The 21,243-nt window shown below is 37.9% G+C and overlaps 1 protein-coding gene across 3 annotated transcripts in view; it reads right to left on the bottom strand.

The window, feature by feature from the left end:
• Positions 1-21,243, bottom strand: part of MALRD1 (MAM and LDL receptor class A domain containing 1) — an 800,866-nt gene that overhangs the window by 221,413 nt on the left and 558,210 nt on the right. For all 3 annotated transcript variants that reach the window (XM_046012349.1, XM_046012350.1, XM_046012351.1), the window contains exon 32: positions 12,053-12,214. In XM_046012349.1, the coding sequence (XP_045868305.1) occupies positions 12,053-12,214 (162 nt within the window). The remainder of the gene's footprint in view (positions 1-12,052; positions 12,215-21,243) is intronic.

Below are 21,243 nucleotides of genomic sequence, written 5' to 3'. Positions count from 1 at the left end.
AGGTATAGATAAAATTGCTGGAATATTATAGAGATATTATATATACGTTCCTATATTTTAGTATCATTTTGCACATAAAAACGGTCATAGTCCTATAGAGCATGTTGGGGTAAAGAGAGGTGGATAATGAGTCTTGCAGGCATGAATGTGATTAGCGGCTTTCATCCTAAATCCATGAGAAGCTGGGCGAGCTCACCCTGATGGGGCTTCTACAGCTCAGTATGAAATACAGCCTTCTAAAGAGCGTGGAGAAAATGTAACGAAGGTCCACTACACTGAGCCATCCATTTCCTCCAGGGAGAATTGTTCTCTTTTCACATCCCCATTTCTCTCTTTCATGATATTGGTTGTCTCTGGTTGCCTGCCAACTCTTGGTTAGGCATTGAAACTTCCGAATGAAGACTTCCATTGCTTAGTGTAGGCAACTTGGGAGAATTTCCACTGCTGTTATACAGAATCGTTTTCCTGGAAGGCTTGTCCCTCGGGAGAAGGAAAAGTAGGTGTGATACAGGTGCCCTGGGGATATAGACCTCCCTGTAGTTCGCAACTTCATGCTAAAATCACTTGCCGAATTCTTATATGTCTTGATGCTCAGGCCACAATATTAACCAGTTAAATTGGGATCTGAGTGGGCAGAGGCAGATAATTAGCATTTTTTTTTTTAACTCTTCAGATGATTTCAATATGCAGCCAAGTCCGAGAGCCACTTTCTTTGGTTAAGTAAGTAAGCAGGCAGGCAAATTGCAAATGCCCCCATTTCTTTTTTAAGATTTTATTTATTTATGAGAGAGGGAGAGAGAGAGAGAGAGAGAGAGAGAGAGAGAGAGAGTGTGTGTGTGTGTGTGTGTGTGTGTGTGAGTGCGAGCAGGGCAGGGGCAGAGGGAGAGGAGAGAGAGATTCTCAAGCAGACTCCATGCTGAGCCCGAGATCATGACCTGAGCCAAAATCAAGAGTCAGAGGCTCAGCTAACTGAACCCCCCAAAATCCTCTTAATGCCTTTTTTTTTTTTAATTCTTGGATGGAGTTATCTTTATCTCCCTGCAAACTTACAGTGTTGATCCAGTGTAACTCCACACATGACTGTGCCTTTATCTTAGATTGTAATTGTCTCATGATAATCTCTCCCCACTCAGATGTCTGCTCATCTGTTCACGGCAGCTCTCTGATTTTAGTTTGTGAGAAAAAGCCCTTCTGGGGTCACGGGAGGGAATGCAAGGGGTGGGGCCAAGTTCCCAAATCTGCTGGGTGATCTGAGTGCTGGTTTCCAGTGAGTTACTCTGAAGAATTCTTCACAACCTTTCCTGGTATTTGTATAAATTGGTTCAACCTGCCATAACAAAATACCACAGAGTGGGCGCCTTAAACAAGAGAAGGTGATTTTCTCATAGTTTTGGAGGCTGAAAGTCCAAGAGGTGCTGGCAGGGCTGTTTTTTCCTGAGGCTTCTCTCCTTTGCTTAGAGGCTTCTCCTTGTCTCCTCACAGGGTCTTTCCTGTGTGTGTGCACATCCCTGGTGTCCCTTCCTTTTTTTAATAAAGACATCAGCAGTAGATTCAGGACCCACACTTAAGACTTCATGAATTAAGACTTTCTGTCCCAACTCTGAATGTCGTCACACTGAGGGTTAGGGCTTCAACGTACGAATTTTAGGGAGACACAATCCTGTCCATAACAGTATTTTTACTTTGATTTTAGACTATTTATATAGCTTCCCTGGGAAGACCTAAAGTGAACCATATTTCCTTGGGTTGGAATTTCTGCTGTTTTTATCCATCCATTTTTTTTTTCCAAAAGAGATGCATTTTAATGATGAAAGACAGCATTAATGAATTTTTTTCTACGTAACCTTTGTGGTATTAAACGTGTACTGTCAAATACATATATCTAACTGGATGAGACTACAATTATTTTGTCATGAAAAAGATGTGATTTCAAAGGCTTTTAAAAAGGCAAAAATAGTAAAGCTACTCTTAGAAGATGATACTTAGGAGTGAATGGTATTTGAGTGGCATTGGCTGAAGAAGGCAAATAACAAACATTTAAACCATCTTAACATAAACCTCATTGCAAATATACAATTCTTTTGAACACAGCACATGCATTCTGATCCCATTGGCCTCTCCCCTGCGTCCCAGAATATCTCAAAAATTGCTGGCCCAATGATCAGATTTTAAAGGTGATGGTTTAAAAAATGTGTTACCATACAATTATTATCTTTCTCGTGTGTATGAGTGGATGAGTGTACACAAGTAAGATCAGAGTGAGCAGTCTGGAAAACTGTGAGTGAAGGCTGGCTTCCATATCTCTAACTCCATATCCTTGGTCAAGCCCCAACCTCCCAAGCAAATGAATATGTAGGTCTCCCTCTATTCTATTAGAGACCAGAGTGAGAGGGTAATATCCCCCAGACTGAAAGAGAAGTTAAGTGGACCCAAATAGAGAGAAAGGAGATTCATGATTTATAAAAATATCTAAGGTTAACTCCTAAATTACATCCTCACACTCTCTCTATAAGGTCCAACACAATAGTGAATATGCATTAAGGACAAAGCCTGCTCCTGGGAGGCCCTGGAGTGGGCTTGGATTAGGCTCATACACCAGGGGTTCAGTTCTGGCTTTGCTATTCTTTATACAGACTTAGACAGGTCATTCAGCTTTTCTGGTTCCTCGCCTGTGGGAATAATAATAGTACCAGCACCATCTACTCAAAAAGAAGTACCATTATCATCTGCCTATGGCTCTGTCAACCCACGTTATCAATTAAGTTTTATCTGTTGAACAGCTCATACTTTAAATTGTCATTATACACATTAGAGCATTAGTATCACTAAGATAGTTCTAGAATATTTTTTGACCTTGTGTTGTGAATATACAATTGCACAATAGTAACTTCCTGTGCCTTACATCAGGCAGCATATTTCATTCCAGTTACTTTACAAACTTCTCCTTAACTCACACCCTTAGTTACCAACACACTGTGTATTTACGAGGCACTCAGGAAGTGCTTGTTGCATTAATTAGTCCAAAATATTTTCCTGTTAATAAACACAGAAGGACACAGACAAGTAACATGAGACCTACACAAGTATTATCAAGTGCCTCTCCGTCTTCAATGCTGGAGGGGATATAAAAACTGCAAAAAGATGACTCTTATCTTTCCCAATTTTAGAATTTAATTGTGGATGTGGTCAGTTATACCACAGAAAAGAAAATAAAGTTGTGAAGAAAGGGGGAAAAAAAAAGAGAGAGAGAGAGAGAGACGGCAGCTTTTGTTTTATATCTTCGTTAGTTCGTGTTACCCAAATGTCACTCTTGCCATTAAAGGCTGTATGTACTAAGTCTAAACACTATTCATGTGCACACGAGAGTGGATTAATGTCTGTGGTTCCCCTCCACAGCTTCCACAATGGCTCCAAAAAGGCTCATAAATAGGCCTGTGACGAGCATTGAAAATGTCCTCCTTATGGATCTAATGCTTCATCTTGGTGACAATAAGGGAAAAGATCCGTAAATACAGTTTTAATTAACAGCAACATTGAGATGTTTAGAAATAGACCATAGCCTCCTTGAATCGGTTGGCTTTCTCATAAAGAATTTTGTTTTTCCCAGGGGGTCAAAATTAATTAATGTCCTTTATTTAGCGGCCCCTTGTTTCAGGGATGCCTACACAAGCTCAGTGAGCCATGTTAGTGTATCAAGGATGATCTAATCGGGTTGCTTTGAAGCGAGTACTCTGTAAAAATACACTGTCTCAAGTAGTGATTAACAGGGAGGATAATAAAGTATTCTGTCAGAATGATTACTTTTCTTTATCTGTGGACAACATTACTTGTGTACAATATTGCATAATGACCAGATTCAAAACTTTTCAGGTGGCCTTTCATGAACTCACACAAGCTATAAAAGTTCAAAAAAGAAAATAAATGCAGCCATTAATAGTCTTTAATTGTTCCATTAAAAGGTATCAATTGATCACTCATGTTTGTCTCTTTGAGCAATGCACAGAACATTTCCCACGTCTGCTGATAATACTTTTATCTTTTCCTAAACTGAGCCTCTGATACTTTTGTACCCGTAGAAGCATTATACTAGCAGACATCCTCCCCGGTTTCCAAATACTGTCTTAAGATAAGGAAAGATTGCGGCAGATGTTATCAGGAGACCTCACAGACATTGCATCTAAATGGGACTGTTGAGATCTTAGCAGCAAAAATGAAAACCGGATTATTTCTCATAAGTTCTCAAGAAAGACAAAGTACTTATCCTCAGGAAATATCATAAAAGCAAAAAAACAACATTTCATCTAAATATATTTGACTGTTGTGATGTTTGCTATAGTGAAATTGTTAGGAAATAATTTAAGAGTTTACCATTAGGTAATTTTTTTATATATATATATTTTTTTATTTGTTTATTTACAGCATAACAGTGTTCATTGTTTTGGCATCACACCCAGTGCTCCATGCAGTATGTGCCCTCCCTATTACCCACCACATGGTTCCTCAACCTCCCACCCCCCCATCCCTTCAAAACCCTCTGGTTGTTTTTCAGAGTCCATAGTCTCTCATGGTTCATCTCCCCTTCCAGTTTCCCTCAACTCCCTCCCCTCTCCATCTCCCCATGTCCTCCATGTTCTTTGTTATGCTCCACAAATAAGTGAGACCATATGATACTTGACTCTCTCTGCTTGACTTATTTCGCTCAGCATAATTTCTTCCAGTCCTGTCCATGTTGTTACAAAAGTTGGGTATTCATCCTTTCTGATGGAGGCATAATACTCCATTGTGTATATGGACCACATCTTCCTTATCCATTCATCCATTGAAGGGCATCTTGGTTCTTTCCACAGTTTGGCGACCATAGCCATTGCTGCAATAAACATTGGGGTACAGATGGCCCTTCTTTTCACTACATCTGTATCTTTGGAGTAAATACCCAGCAGTGCAATTGCAGGGTCATAGGGAAGCTCTATTCTTAATTTCTTCAGGAATCTCCACACTGTTCTCCAAAGTGGCTGCACTAACTTGCATTCCCACCAACAGTGGAAGAGGGTTCCTCTTTCTCCACATCCTCTCCAACACACGTTGTTTCCTGTCTTGCTAATTTTGGCCATTCTAACTGGTGTCAGGTGGTATCTCAATGTGGTTTTCATTTGAATCTCCCTGATGGCTAGTGATGATGAACATTTTTTCATGTGTCTGATAGCCATTTGTATGTCTTCGTTGGAGAAGTGTCTGTTCATATCTTCTGCCCATTTTTTGATATGATTATTTGTTTTGTGTGTGTTGAGTTTGAGAAGTTCTTTATAGATCCTGGATATCAACCTTTTGTCTGTACTGTCATTTGCAAATATTTTCTCCCATTCCGTGGGTTGCCTTTTTGTTTTGTTGACTGTTTCCTTTGCTGTGCAGAAGCTTTTGATCTTGATGAAGTCCCAAAAGTTCATTTTTGCTTTTGTTTCCTTGGCCTTTGGAGACATATCTTGAAAGAAGTTGCTGTGGCTGATATCAAAGAGGTTACTGCCTATGTTCTGTAGGATTCTGATAGATTCCTGTCTCACGTTGAGGTCTTTTATCCATTTCGAGTTTATCTTTGTGTATGGTGTAAGAGAATGGTTGAGTTTCATTCTTCTACATATCGCTGTGCAGTTTTCCCAGCACCATTTATTGAAGAGACTGTCTTTTTTCCATTGAATATTTTTTCCTGTTTTGTCGAAGATTATTTGATCATAGAGTTGAGGGTCCATATCTGGGCTCTCCACTCTATTCCACTGGTCTATGTGTCTGTTTTTATGCCAGTACCACGCTGTCTTGGTGATCACAGCTTTGTAGTAAAGCTTGAAATCGGGTAACGTGATGCCGCCAGTTTTATTTTTGTTTTTCAACATTTCCTTAGCAATTCAGGGTCTCTTCTGATTCCATACAAATTTTAGGATTATTTGCTCCAGCTCTTTGAAAAATATTGGTGGAATTTTGATCGGAATGGCATTAAAAGTATAGATTGCTCTAGGCAGTATAGACATTTTAACAATGTTTATTCTTCCAATCCAAGAGCATGGAACAGTCTTCCATCTTTTTGTGTCTTCTTCAATTTCTTTCATGAGTGTTCTGTAGTTCCTCGAGTACAGGTCCTTTACCTCTTTGGTTAGGTTTATTCCCAGGTATCTTATGGTTCTTGGTGCTATAGTAAATGGAATCGATTCTCTAATTTCCCTTTCTGTATTTTCATTGTTATTGTATAAGAAAGCCACTGATTTCTGTACATTGACTTTGTATCCTGCCACGTTACTGAATTGCTGTATGAGTTCTAGTAGTTTGGGGGTGGAGTCTTTGGGGTTTTCCATATAAAGAATCATGTCATCTGCGAAGAGAGAGAGTTTGACTTCTTCCTTGCCAATTTGGATACCTTTTATTCCTCTTTGTTGTCTGATTGCCATTGCTAGAACTTCGAATACTATGTTGAACAAGAGTGGTGAGAGTGGGCATCCTTGTCATGTTCCTGATCTCAACGGGAAGGCTGCAAGCTTTTTCCCATTGAGGATATTTGCTGTGGGTCTTTCATAGATAGATTTTATGAAGTTCAGGAATGTTCCCTCTATCCCTATCCTTTGAAGCGTTTTCATCAGGAACGGATGCTGGATTTTGTCAAATGCTTTTTCTGCATCAATTGAGAGGACCATGTGGTTCTTCTCTCTTCTCTTACTGATTTGTTCTATCACATTGATTGATTTGCGAATGTTGAACCAACCTTGCAACCCAGGGATGAATCCCACCTGGTCATGGTGGATAATCTTTTGAATGTGCTGCTGGATCCTGTTTGCTAGGATCTTGTTGAGAATCTTTGCATCCATATTCATCAGTGATATTGGTCTGAAATTCTCCTTTTTGGTAGGGTCTTTGCCTGGTTTGGGGATCAGGGTAATGCTGGCTTCATAAAAAGAGTCTGGAAGTTTTCCTTCTGCTTCAATTTTTTGGAACAGCTTCAGGAGAATTGGTGTTATTTCTTCTTTGAAAGTTTGGTAGAATTCCCCAGGGAATCCATCAGGTCCTGGGCTCTTGTTTTTTGGGAGGTTTTTGATCACTGCTTCAATCTCATTACTAGATATCGGTCTATTCAGGTTGTCAATTTCTTCCTGGTTCAGTTTTGGGAGTTTGTAGCTTTCCAGGAATGCATCCATTTCATCTAGGTTGCTTAGCTTATTGGCATATAACTGTTGGTAATAGTTTCTGATGATTGTTTCTATTTCCTTGGTGTTAGTTGCGATCTCTCCCTTTTCATTCATAATTTTATTAATTAGGGCTTTCTCTCTTTTCTTTTGGATTAGTGTGGCCAATACCATTAGGTAATTTTTATAAATTATATTATATCCAAAAAGTAGAATATCATGTTAAAAATATTTTATAACAGGGGCGCCTGGGTGGCTCAGTGGTTAAAGCCTCTGCCTTCAGCTCAGGTCATGATCCTAGGGTCCTGGGATCGAGCCCCGCATCAGGCTCTCTGCTCAGCAGGGAGCCTGCCTCCTCCTCTCTCTCTCTCTCTGCCTGCCTCTCTGCCTACTTGTGAGCTGTCAAATAGATAAGTAAATAAAAATCTTAAAAAAAATATTTCATAACAGATGGAACTAGAGGGTATTACGCTGAGCAAAATAAGTCAATCAGACAAAGACAATTACCATATGATCTCCCTAATGTGAGGAATTTGAGAGGTAAAGTGGGGGGGTTGGGATGTAGGGAAGGAAAAAATGAAACAAGATGGGATAGGGAGGGAGACAAACCATAAGAGACTCTTATTAATCTCATGAAACAAACTGAGGGTTGCCTGGGGGAGGAGGGTAGGGAGAGGGTGGTTGGGTTATGGACATTGGGGAGGGTAGGTGCTATGGTGCGTGCTATGAAGTGTGTAAGCCTGATGATTCACAGACCTGTACCCCTGGAGCTAATAATACATTGTATGTTAATAAAAAATATGTTATATGTGTCATATGTTAATAAAAAAATAAAATAAATAAAAAATATGTTAAAAAATTTCATCACATATAAACTTGTTCATAGTATATTTATCAAATCACTGAATCTAGTAAAAACCTATTTTTATATGAAAATGTATACATCCAGAAAGAATGGCAAGATATATAAATAGAAAGATTACAGGTGATTCTATCACTCTATTGTGATTACCAGCGAAGGTTTTTTTTTTTTTCTTTTTTCTGCTTATTTACACATTTAAATTTTAGGAAGGGATGCATTACTTAGTAATGTAAAATTGATGAAAAGAAATATTAAGGAAAGAAATCAATATTAATAGAGGAAAAAGATCATTCTTCAGGGTTTTTCCATGGTAAAACTTAAAAATACTCACCATAGTTTCCACAAACAAATGTAGGTGCTACCATCATGTACCTTAGATTTTCTTTTGAGGTGCAATTCCTGTTTTTATTTATTTCCTTTTTGTTTTTAGATTTATCCTCCCTGTCGTCTACTCCAACCTGATCACTCATCCAAGGACTCCGGGTTAATAAACTCGTATATCCTTTTTTATCTTCCTCTCATGCTCACACGATTATTCACAGAGATACCATGTGGAACTATTCATGTTCACGAATAAGGGGGCATTAGTTATTGTCTGTCCTACAAAAAATTGGACCATAGATACTACAGAATCACTCTATGTATTGCTTTAGCCTTTAATAATATGTTCTGGGAATGCCTGGCTGGCTCCGTTGGTTAAAGTCTTCCTTGACTCAGATCATGATCTTGGGGTCCTGGGATCAAGTCCCACATCAGGCTCCTTGCTCTGTGGGGAGCCTGCTTCTCCCTCTCCCTCTGCAGCTTCCCCTGCTTGTGCTTGTTCTCTTGTTCTTTGGAAATCCCTACAAATCAACTGCATAGTGCCAAACTCTCTCTTTTTCGTGGCTGCATGATACTGTATGCTGTGGATTTCAAAAGTTACACGGGCCTCCAGGCTGTTCCTCCAGGTTCTCAAAAAGGGGAGACATTGTCCCCTAAGGGTGAACTGGCAATTTTTAAAAACCTTTTTAGCAGGGAGATGAACACTATTGGTATCTAGTGACTAGAGGCCAGGAAGACCACCAAACATCATACAGTGCACAGGATGTACCACAGTAACTCATTAGGTCACCTAAAACATCACCTGTGGCCTAGGGCACACACCCCAGGCATACTCAGATCTCAGGGCATTTGGCACTGGCTGTTCCTCTGACCGCAATACTCTTGACTCAGGAATCCAAATGGCTCACTAGTCATCTCCTTTAAGTCTTTTGTGAATGGCATTTTCCCCACCACAGCCTAACTGACCAGCACAGAAACTGTGATCCTTCCCCAACTGTAACACACACAACCATACACATGCCTTCTCAATCCTACTTACTCCATTCCTTTTTCCACTCAACTTCCAACGGACCCCATACTTTATTTCCTTACCATGTTGAATCAGTTAGCTTTTCGCTCCTTCTAGAAGGTGAACTGCACTGGGGCAGTTGAGTTTTACTCACTAACGTATCCCCAGCACCTAGAACAGTGCCTAGCATTCAGCAGGCCAATTCATGAATGTATGAGGGAACAAATAAATGATGGTATGAATGAGGGACATTCATTTTATTTCCCATTATTTTCAACTACAAACAATGTTGAGGTAAATATCCTTATACACATGTGCTTATGTGGTGGTCTTTTTATTTCTATATGGTCAGAATGCTTTCCAAAATGGAAAATTTCCCAGAGAAGCATGAGTATCCTTCTCTGGCGACATGCTTCTCCATTTCTCTGCCATCCAATGGTGGCTTTTAAAAACCTTTCCCCATCTTTTTATTTTGATTTGTATTTTTCTGATAACTTGAGGACTTGAGCAGCATTTGATATTTTTGTTGATTATTTGAATGCAATCACCTGTGAATGAGTGATGCAGATATTTTCTGGTTGTTAAAATTTTCATCTCCAGTAAGTCTGTAAGAGTTATCTATATGTATCCAACTTGTAATTGACACACAAAAATTTTTCTAGCCTATTGTTTGCCTGTTGATTTTGTTTATGGAATTTTTAGGCCTACAGCTATAATTTTTTTAAAGATTTTATTTATTTATTTGACAGCAATCACAAGTAGGGAAATAGGCAGGCAGAGAGAGAGAGGAGGAAGCAGGCTCCCTGTGGAGGAGAGAGCCCAACGTGGGGCTCGATCCCAGGATCCTGGGATCATGACCTGAGCCAAAGGCAGAGGCTTTAATCCACTGAGCCACCCAGGTGCCCCTACAGCTAAAATTTTTCACCATCAAATACGTGCATCTTTTCTTTTGTGGTTTCTGGTCTCTTGGAAGAGAGATTCTGTCTTTATATTGCCCATAGTTTACCCTCTGTGTTCTTACAAGAGTTTTATTGTTTTTATTTGTTGCATTTAAGTCTTTAATCCATCCAAATATATTTCTGTTTATAAAATACATAAGTAAAATACACAAAAAATGTCATTTCCTTTCAGCTATATACCCAAATATGCCAACTCCATACTGAAAAAGACTATCTTTTTCCCCACTGAACTGGTGTCTGTTTTGTATTAAATCCTAATTACCAACCTCAGTGTCCTGATGGCCTATCCTGTTCCATTAACTTATAATCTAGTGTATACTAACTTCATGCTTTAAACAAAACAAAACACCCAAAAAACCACACTTGGTGAGGAAGAGGAAATACAATCTGGCAGGTCAAATGGAGTAAGAATATTCAAACTGGAAATGAAATGCGGGCCAACTTTAAAGCAAAAATGAACACGTGGGCTGTAATGGAACGTCATAAAGTTTTCAATCTGCCTGAATATATAAATAATACAAGTATTCTTCTCTTTTTGCTAGTCATAGAATGGCTGAGACAATCTTGCATATTTTTCCTTTGAAGCATCACTTTAATTAATTCCATTATAATCTTGTCCTTTTTCATTGTGCCTATGCTTCAATTGTTTTGAGTGATACTGTATTAGAGTTCTCCAGAGAAGCAGAACCAATAAAATGTATACGAATCCAGAAAGACATTTAACATACGGAATTGGCTCATGTGATCACAGAGGCTGGCAAGCCCCCGGATCCGTAGTGTGGGCTGGCGGGCTGAAGACCAGGAAAGCCAATGGGACAGATGACATCTGCATGCAGCGTTGAGGGGAATTTATTACTTCTTGCTCAGGGAGGCCAGTCCTCTTTTGTTCCATTTAGGCTTTCAACTAATTGGATGAGCCCACATCCCTTTCCCACATTATGGAGGGTAATCATCTCAACATTCACTGAATTAAATGCTAACTTCATCCAAAGACACCCCCCAAGCTGACACGTAAAAGTAACCATCACTAATATCTCAGTTTTTTTTTTTTTTAATCCCTAAGAAAAGCTAGATTTTATCCCTAAGAAAATGTAGACAGGTTTTATCTCTAAGAAAAGTTGTCTCTAAAATGATTATTTTTTTAATCCCTATCAAAAGTCAGATTCCAAGGTGGGGTGGGGGGGTTACAGAGAAGGCAAGACTTCTGGGTAAAAGAAAATGAGAATATAAGCTTACTTCTGCTCTGACCCTATTACCTAGCAGACCATTAAGGATTCCTTTAACCTCAAATAACAAGGAAGGAGGCAAATCCTGTCAAGAGTTTGTTTATGTTCATTCCTTCCATCACCACTTACCTTTTACATCTCAGCACCTACACGTCAGAGGGACTGGAATAACACTGGTGGCCAGTTGCTGGCCATCGGGGTCACAAGAGAACTCCTCCCATTGTTAACCTCTGCCTACGGCAGGCATTCATCTGAATGTCTCTTATTGTTGAGTAGATAAAACCTGTGAGTCTCTTAAAACAGGAGTCATGGATTTCCTTGTTGTAGCAATGTCAGTTCTGGGTCTAGTCAATAATTCAAAGGTTACAAAGAAGGACTCACTCTCTTTTCATGAAGACTGTTGAGCTCTGCCCACACACAGACACAAGGAATGCTGTCTGATATTCACTCAAATGGTTAAGGCAGATTTCCAGGGGTGCATTACGTGGCCTGGGAATCTTTGTTAGACTTACCTGGTGTGTGATCCAAGTCTGGGCTCAATGCTTCAGCAGGAATTGCGGTGTCAATGGCCCAGTCCAAGTCATCTTCAGAGTCCTGAGTAAGACTGCAGGCTGTGGTCCAGTTTCCTGAAGTTGTTTCAAAATTGCAACTTCCTGGTGTGCTTGTATAATGGCCTAAGGAAAGGAAGATATTAATAGAATGTTCTAGAAATGTACATTACACTTGGTATTATACTACGTTTGTGATGATCTAGAATTAGTGCCTGCCTATTTTACTTATTAATCAATTTAAAGAACCATTAGCATCCATTGGTAATTTCAATTGTACAATGTACATGGTAGCTTTTTTTTTTTTAATCAGAAAGTCTAGAGACAGTGCATGAACACTGTCATTTATCCATGAAGGCATTGTATGGATTGACTACTAATATTATAGATGATAGATAAAACTATGTCTACACATAAGCAATGAACATAATATTATGATAATACAGATAAGTCAGATTGACTAAATCAATAGCTTCAATTGTCTCAAAGTTAATTTCAGTCCCTGTGTTCACTCTGGTGTCTGAAGAGCACAGACGATTAGAGGGGCAAAGTCATTAACTAAAAAAAGGTGCTTTGGAGAAGTAGTAAACTGTAGAGGACACACACCCTCTCAGCATACCATACTAACCAACCACATACAACATTTCAGAGCTAATCACTCAATATTGAAAAAAGTTCTCTTCTAAGGGTTGATTGATAACTCATTAAAAATTAAGTTATTCATAATGAGACAAATTACCAGATAATAGCTGAATGTCTACTACTTAGTCATCTGTGAAAAGCACCATCATAATACAATTGATATCTGCTTTCATTTTTAATTTTTTTCACACAGCAGTTATTATCTTTGAGCATTCACTGTAAAAGTGTGTTGTGCAGACAGAATGATTGTGTGATTTAACCACTATGAATCAATTGAGATTGTTATTGACTTTTCCTTCCTTTTTAGAGAGATGACATTTATGTTGCTTTTAATATTTCTTCTCCAGATGGTTTCCCGTTCATAACTTCTTCTTAATGTAAAACTAATACTAGCATAAAGAAAATGCATCAGGAGAAAAACTTGCTGTTAAAATGGATGACAAACATATTGAAAGCAAAGCTTTAAAAATTGTACAGAAAATGTTCTGGATTCCTGACGATATTCTCATTAAATATCAGTATTTTACTTCTCAGGCATGATTGCATCTTATCCTTAAAATCTAGAATCATTTTTCATTACGTACATTTCTTTCATTTAACATGGCATATAATGCATTTAATTTTAGATGCTTATTTATGGGCTCTCTATATCCCCTCCTTATGTTTATCACTCCAGTATCATGATATAAATAGGTTTATAATGTGCTATCCATACAGCTGAAAGTAAGAAATCTAGCTCTCCAGGTGTTTAGCTAACATAAGGGCAAACATGCAGAATCTTCCAGTATAAATACAAGATGGCCATTGTGTGTTCTTTAAAATAATGTCATATACAGGGCTCTGCACTATTGCATTTCTATGTAACTGAATCCCTAACGCACAGAACCTATAAAATAATTGTTCTATATCCTTTCTGATTCTCTGTAACCACCCTTGAACCTTCTGTTCCACCTTATCTAACATATGACTTTATGTATGACTCTAAAGATATCAATACAATCACAATAAATTCTGTATCATTCTCTCTATCTCTAAATTACATCATTTTCCCTTTCCCTTTTCTAGGGCTAATCTCAGCTTATGATTTCAACACCTTATCAAGCATTCTATAGCTATTAGCATTCTATGGCTCCATTTATTTCAGTTAGAGAACTTTTTTCCAGGTCCTTCAATCTCACATTTTCTACCAATTCCTTTCTTGTAACTTGCAAACATAACCAGGGTGCCCCTCTTGATTTAATTTTATATCCTTAAATTTCTTGCTCTGTATACCTTTCACTCAACCTTTCCCACAGTCCTTCACACTTTAATGCAGATGACCTACAAATCTACAGCCAGGATGGGATGCAGGTGTTTACCTTCAAATGTTTGTTGAATATTCCACTTGGAACATGCAACTGTTGTCTCAAAATCAAAAAGCCTAACATGAACTCATCATTCACCTCTCCAAATGAGTTCTTCTCACTGAGATTACTGATTAAGTTCAGAGAATGAATCTTCTCTTTTCTTAAAGAAAAGAGAAGTAATCTTTAAGAAGTTTTCTTAAAGAAAAGATAACTACCTTTGAAGTTATCTTTGGTTCTACATTCCTCATTTCCATATTCAGTCTATCACCAACACTTGTCGGTTCTCCATTTGAAAACTTAATTCTCTCCTTCCACTGAAGTTTATAACCTCTGCCCCAGTTCCATTGGTCCAAGCCCCTGATTTATTTAAGAGCCTATTTTTTTTTTCAGTGTAGCCGTCATTGATCAGCTTTACAAACCGAAACCGCATTAATCATCTTTAAGAACGCTCTTGTGTTATTTCCATGGCTCAAAATATCAGGATTTTCATACTGTTAGAATATACTCTCCTAAACCCCTTGCCTTGCATACAATAACCTTTTCTTTGATGCAAAATGTTTTGAAACTGAATCTTAAAATGGCCTCTATGCCAACTAAATTTTTCAGAAAATTATCTCTTAAATAAAAACCGATTTTTTTTCCCAATTTTATGTTTAAGACTACTTTCCTCTATTTTTTGAATGTTTTCCTTAGTTTGGGGGGGGGCTCATTTATCAGTCATTCCTGCCCTCTCTTATAGAGGACAGAAGTGCTATTTTATTTGACAACCCACCCTCTTTCACTCAGATAGCCAGAAATGACTTATAAGTTATCTAAGCAATTGTGATGGGCAATGTTTTCTCTTTCCTCATCTTGATTAGTTTAGCCATAGTCCTGGGATACAATCTAGACATTGAGCATTACTGGGGGAAAGGCACCTAGGAAAAGTTTGCCTTTTTCTTAAAAACAAATCAAAAGGAAGAAAATCTATTTATTCTTTCTCAGGCTATCACTGTAAAGATAGGATCCTTGGGACCGAAGAGATTATATGGATAGGGTAGCTAACTTTATTACAAAGTCATTTACATGAAAATAGCCCTGGATAAAGAAGGAAAGAGTCCACGTAGTTCTAATGTTTTGATAACAGAAGTTGCTAAAATCAACCAACTCTAGGATTCTTGCTTTTGATCTCTTGCTACTAGAGATATACAGCTTCCTTATTGTATTAATTAAACATTGGTTGGTTCCAAGCAACTGAAGTAGTGGTAGTAGTAGTAGAAGTAGTAGAAGCTGAAACAGACAGGAATTAATTCATCTCCATTAAAAAGAGGCCAGGAAGTTGTCTGTTTAGGGTTGGTATTGTGATTTAACTGTGTGGTTGTAAAGCACATATTTTCCATCTGTTCTTCTTGTCACCTTATCATCCTCCTGCTCATTCATGGTTACAAGGTGACTATGGTACTCTCTAGTATCACATATGTTCAAAGCACTGAAAGAAGTGGAAGAGGAAAAGAGAAGAGACTTTTCTTCTAGTCTGGTGTTTTTCCTTCTAAAGAGATACCTTCCCCAAATTCCCACCTATACGTCATTGGCCTCCGGTGGCTAACAAGGAAGTCTGGAGAAGATGGTATTTGTCGCTGGTCGCAATGCCACCACAAATAAAATAGGGGGTTCTGTTTTTAAGAAACACAAAGGAGGGCCAGGCAACTAACAGGAATTACCATGATGTTAGGCTAGCTGATGTTGAAGTTTCTACTGTAAGTATATTTACTAATGTATCTTCTTCATTCCATCTAGTAAATCATACTTGTCTTTGAATGTTCAACTTATGTCCTATCTTTCCCTTTTCAAAACACAACAGAGTATTGTGCATGTGTGTTTTATGGGACCTAACAGTGATTATAGTTATTACTACTCATTTAGAAATTCATTACTTTTTTTAAAAAAGATTTTATTTATTTATTTGACAGACAGAGATCACAAGTAGGCAGAGAAGCAGGCAGAGAGAGGGGGAGGCAGGCTCCCTGCTGAGCAGAGAGTCCCATGCGGGGCTGGATCCCAGGATCCTGGGATTATGACCTGAGCCGGAAACCCACTGAGCCACCCAGGTGCCCCTCATTACTTCTTTATTGTCACTGTAACTGCTTATCATTGAATTACTATAAACATTTCTATGTGGGCAGTATTACTACTGCCCATAGTGGTTCCATATATAGCTATTAAATCATAAATGATATGAGGAACTTTATAATATTTCTCTTTTTTTATTTTTTAAAATTTTTTATTTATTTTTTTAATAAACATATAATGTATTTTTATCCCCAGGGGTACAGGTCTGTGAATTGCCAGGTTTACACACTTCATAGCACTCACGATAGCACATACCCTCCCCAATGTCCATAACCCCACCACCCTCTCCCAACTCCCCCTCCCCCCAGCAACCCTCAGTTTGTTTTGTGAGATTAAGAGTCTCTTATGGTTTGTCTCCCTCCCAATCCCATCTTGTTTCATTTATTCTTCTCCTATCTCCCTAAACCCCCATGTTGCATCTCCACTTCCTCATATCAGGGAGATCATATGATAGTTGTCTTTCTCCGATTGACTTATTTCACTAAGCATGATACCCTCTAGTTCCATCCACGTCATCGCAAATGGCAAGATTTCATTTCTTTTGATGGCTGCATAGTATTCCATTGTGTATATATACCACATCTTCTTTATCCATTCATCTGTGGATGGACATCTAGGTTCTTTCCATAGTTTGGCTATTGTAGACATTGCTGCTATAAACATTCGGGTGCACGTGTCCCTTCGGATGACTACGTTTGTATCTTTAGGGTAAATACCCAGTACTGCAATTGTAATATTTCTTGATGATGATTATGTGGTCAGTATTTTCAAAATGGTTATTGCTCTTGATAAAGTATTTTCTAAATCGTGATCCTTGTCATGATTCCTTGAACAGACTTAAAGAATTACCACCACCGTCTCAACAAATGGCATTTTCCCAGTGGTATGGTATTCCAGCCATACAGTGTTAAGGTCAGTGTAAATATTGATCAACTTACTTATATATTTTAAAGAGCTGAGTCCATAATTAAGTATTTTTAATTCATCACAATCACATATTTGCCCTATTTTGCTATACCACGATACATAATACAGGGATATTGAATACTTTCTCCTCAGCATGAAATGGCTTCATAGATTGCTGCACTGAGAAGGGTTTGGAAGACTTTGGGTTCAGTGGGAAAGAAGGCTCTGACTGGAGAGTCATGTTTGTAACTGCTGTAAAAGGCAGCAGCGTATGAACCCATCTACACCCTGTACATCCCTAGCCTAGAGTACAAAGCACACTTAATACAGGCTTTAGGTAATAATTTTCTTCCAAGTAAAAAAAAAAAAGAGCATATTTTGGGACTTTATGGTTTCTTTTAAAAATAATCAATTTCATTTATTCCAAACCAGGAATTTTTCTAACAGGAGTTAGAGATGCAAAAGAAAAAGTTACCTTTGTAAATTATACCTTTATGTATAACCTACAGTAAACATTTACTTTTGAGGAATTGCTGAGTTTATTTTCTGGTAAATATATAAAGTATATATAATACATCCACTTTGACTGACAAATTTCAAGAGAGTATAAAAATAATGAATGGAAGAGGCTGACATTATCAATCCTAGAAGACTGAACAAATACATTCTTTATATCATTATATCTCAAAGTACTCTAAGAACTTAGAACTTACCTCATAAAGATGAGGAAACAAGTCTCTGAGAATTTAAATAGTTGCTGAACATGAGAGGGTCAACATTAAAATGAAGACTTCATTTTAATAAACCAAAGGTCCATTTTTTCCTTATTTTTCTCCAAAGACCATTTTGAAAATTTCATAATTTTTATTTCATTATCCACAACTGATATCTGATTGCAGGAATCTAACCCTGATGTCTCCAATGTATCCAAAAGACTTTCAACATAAAATACTTATAGGGGCGTGTGGGTGGCTCAGTTGGTTGAGCGAATGCCTTCCGCTCAGGTCACGATCCCGGACTTACAGGATCAAGTCCCGCATCGGGCTCCCAGTTCCTTGTGGAGTCTGCTTCCCCCTCTGACCTTCTCCTCTCTCGTGCTCTCTCTCACTCATTCTCTCTCAAATAAATAAATAAAATCATTAAAAAAAAATACTGATGAAGTCACTTTGCAGAATCAGTAAGTCACCCGTATACCCACGTGTGCCATGGAGTGCTCCTTTTGGATGTGAACGAAGTCTGTCAAAGGTCTTAAGGAAAGTGACCATTTCATTTATCAACATATTGTTTTTTTTTTTTTTTTTTTTTTTTTGCACTGTTTCCCTTTTTATTTATTTTTTTTTCAGCATAACAGTATTCATTCTTTTTGCACAACACCCAGTGCTCCATGCAAAACGTGCCCTCCCCATCACCCACCACCTGTTCCCCCAACCTCCCACCCCTGACCCTTGAAAACCCTCAGGTTGTTTTTCAGAGTCCATAGTCTCTTATGGTTCGCCTCCCCTCCCCAATGTCCATAGCCCGCTCCCCCTCTCCCAACCCCACCTCCCCCAACATATTGTTTTAATTTTAATAAAATCAAATTCTGCATGCGGTTGTCCACCAAAGCTGTAGGCAACACTAACAAATACGGGCATGCAACTGACTCAGGTTCTGAAAATCAAAACTGCCTCTGTGTATTTTTACATCAATACGTCAAGTAGATGTGGGAAAAAATAAAAATCATATAAAGCAGTCTGAGCGGAAAAATGAGTGAAGCGGCGGGGGGGTGGGGAGGAAGAGGGACAAAAGCAGCATTCACATTTGAAAAACCAAAATAGTAACTATTTAGGTTTTACAAGCCGATATTTACGTTTCACGGGCACGTGCATGCACGTACGGGCACGTGCACGCGCGCACACACACACACACTTGTCTTCATCTGTCCTCTCCAAATGTGCTGTGATAACCTTATTATAAATAGTGCATGTTACATTTCAAAAGTAATCAGAATTCTTTTATAACCAACTTTTTCAAAAAGCAAAGAACACCATATTTTAATATATCCCCCTGCACCCCCCACCTAGGAGAAAGTGAGTTTCTGAAATCTAAGACAATGTCTTACTCATTTTTATATATTCAACATTTAGAAAGCTGTTCCTAGCCCATACTAATAATAGGAATAAACGAAGAATATAATTTGTATATAAATATTTTCAATACATGTGCATCTGTTAGCGAGAGGAGGAACACTGACTGCCTGTAACTATTTTTCTTTGTGCACATGACGGCTCTCCTTCCCCTCACTGGATTTTGTATGTCAATGTCACCTTGTTCCAATTATTTTTCTTTTAGAAAATTCATTTTCTTTTGCTGGTGATTTTTTCTTTGACTTTTGATTGGGTATTACTTATTTTCATATGCAACCAATGAATCGTTGACCACTACATCAAAAACTAATGATACTATATGTATATAGTATACATATATATTATAATGGTACTATATGCTGATGATTTTTTAAATACTCTCTACTTGTTATGTCTGGTGGGGAAACTAGTGATTTTACAAACGTTTTGGAGCATTTTTTTTTTTTTTTTGAGCTTCACTGGAATCGGTTCTCTATAATCAGTATCAAAAAATGTATTTTTGGGAGTACTTTAAAAAAGCTAGAAAGAACACTAGGGAAAAAAAAAAACTAAGTTAAACCTAAATAGAAGCTTTTAAAAAATAACAGTAGGAAGTATCTTTCAATACATTATGAATTTCATTTGAGAATGCATATATTATAAAGGTAATACATAATAGTTTATAAAATTAAGATTATAATACTGTGGCATTGATAGTACAGTTTTAGGAAGTGCCAGTGATTTTCACTCCCTTTGACACTTTGATTTAAAATTTAAATATAGCATTAATGTTGAGAAATTTATGATAAGTGAATTAAGTCCATCACAGCAAGAAAAACACTATACGGTTCCAAATACTGGTGTTAGATAGCCAGATTGTCAAATGCATAGAAACAGAGAATCAAATGGTGGGAAACTGGAGCATTAATTGTTTAATGGGTATAGGGTTTCAGTTTTTCCAGATGAAAAATGTTCTGGAGACGAAGGGTGGTGATACCTGGACAATGTCAAAGCACTTAATGCCACTGAACTATACAGTTAGAAATGGTTAAAATGGTAAATTTTATGTTATGCACATTTCAACACAATTTAATAAAACTAATAAACACAAAAGAAGATAAAATGAACAGTTCAGAAGCATCATTACTATAAGATCTTGAGGAATAAAAAGGGTATTGAGTTAAAAGAAAAATTTGAACATGACTTCTATGATACTCCTTTATTGTACACACATGAAATTGCCCCAAAGGTAGAATCTACCCCCTTTCTCTGTTTGAATTGAAGCTAGACATTTTAATTTGCATGCCCACTGGAAAGATCCAAGAGGACCTTCTAGAATTTCTGAGGCTAAATCATATGAATTCTTCCGTTTTTCCTGTGGCTCTTGGAATGTTTGCTCTGCAAAGTATTTACTGTGGTAAAAGCCAGTCCCATGCAAGATATCCGACTGTCCTGCGATAGCCCTGTTATGGAAAACCCAAGCCACATTAGATTGCCCTGGAGAATGAGATGTTATGTCAAGCCAGACAGAGAGATCGAAGAGTAACAATGTGCCAAACCCAGAGGGGAGGAAGCCATCTTGAAAGTGACCCTCCAGTTCCAGCGATACCTGCTGGGAGCCATGTGGATGAGAAACAACCTGCCTTGCTGATTCCTTTCTGAATTACTGATCCACAAAATTGAGTATAAAATGAAACTTTTTTAGGCTACTAAACTTTAGGGTAGTTTGCTATGCAGCAAACCCTAACTGCAAAGGATAGCTTATATGGTAGTGAGGTTCCCTATGAATGCTCAGCAAAAAGAAATACAAAAAAAAAAAAAAAAAATTCTTTGGATTTAAATACATGCTCATATTTTAAAACTACGTACTTGGTTTTATGCATGACTTCTACAAAGCACTTGAATTAAAGTTTGAATAAAAAAACCAATGTGGTCAATCTAGTTCCGTTTTCCCAGAGCAATGTAACTGATAAAATTAATCATTTACTAGTATTTATTTGAAGTGCTCATTTTTAGTCTTATCTATAAAATCAACTATCTTCTGGAA

This window comes from Meles meles, chromosome 7 (assembly GCF_922984935.1).
Source record: "Meles meles chromosome 7, mMelMel3.1 paternal haplotype, whole genome shotgun sequence".
NCBI classification, from domain to species: domain Eukaryota; kingdom Metazoa; phylum Chordata; class Mammalia; order Carnivora; family Mustelidae; genus Meles; species Meles meles.
The sequence above is the reverse complement of the archived record's forward strand: the minus strand, read 5'-3'. Positions and strand labels throughout refer to the sequence as shown.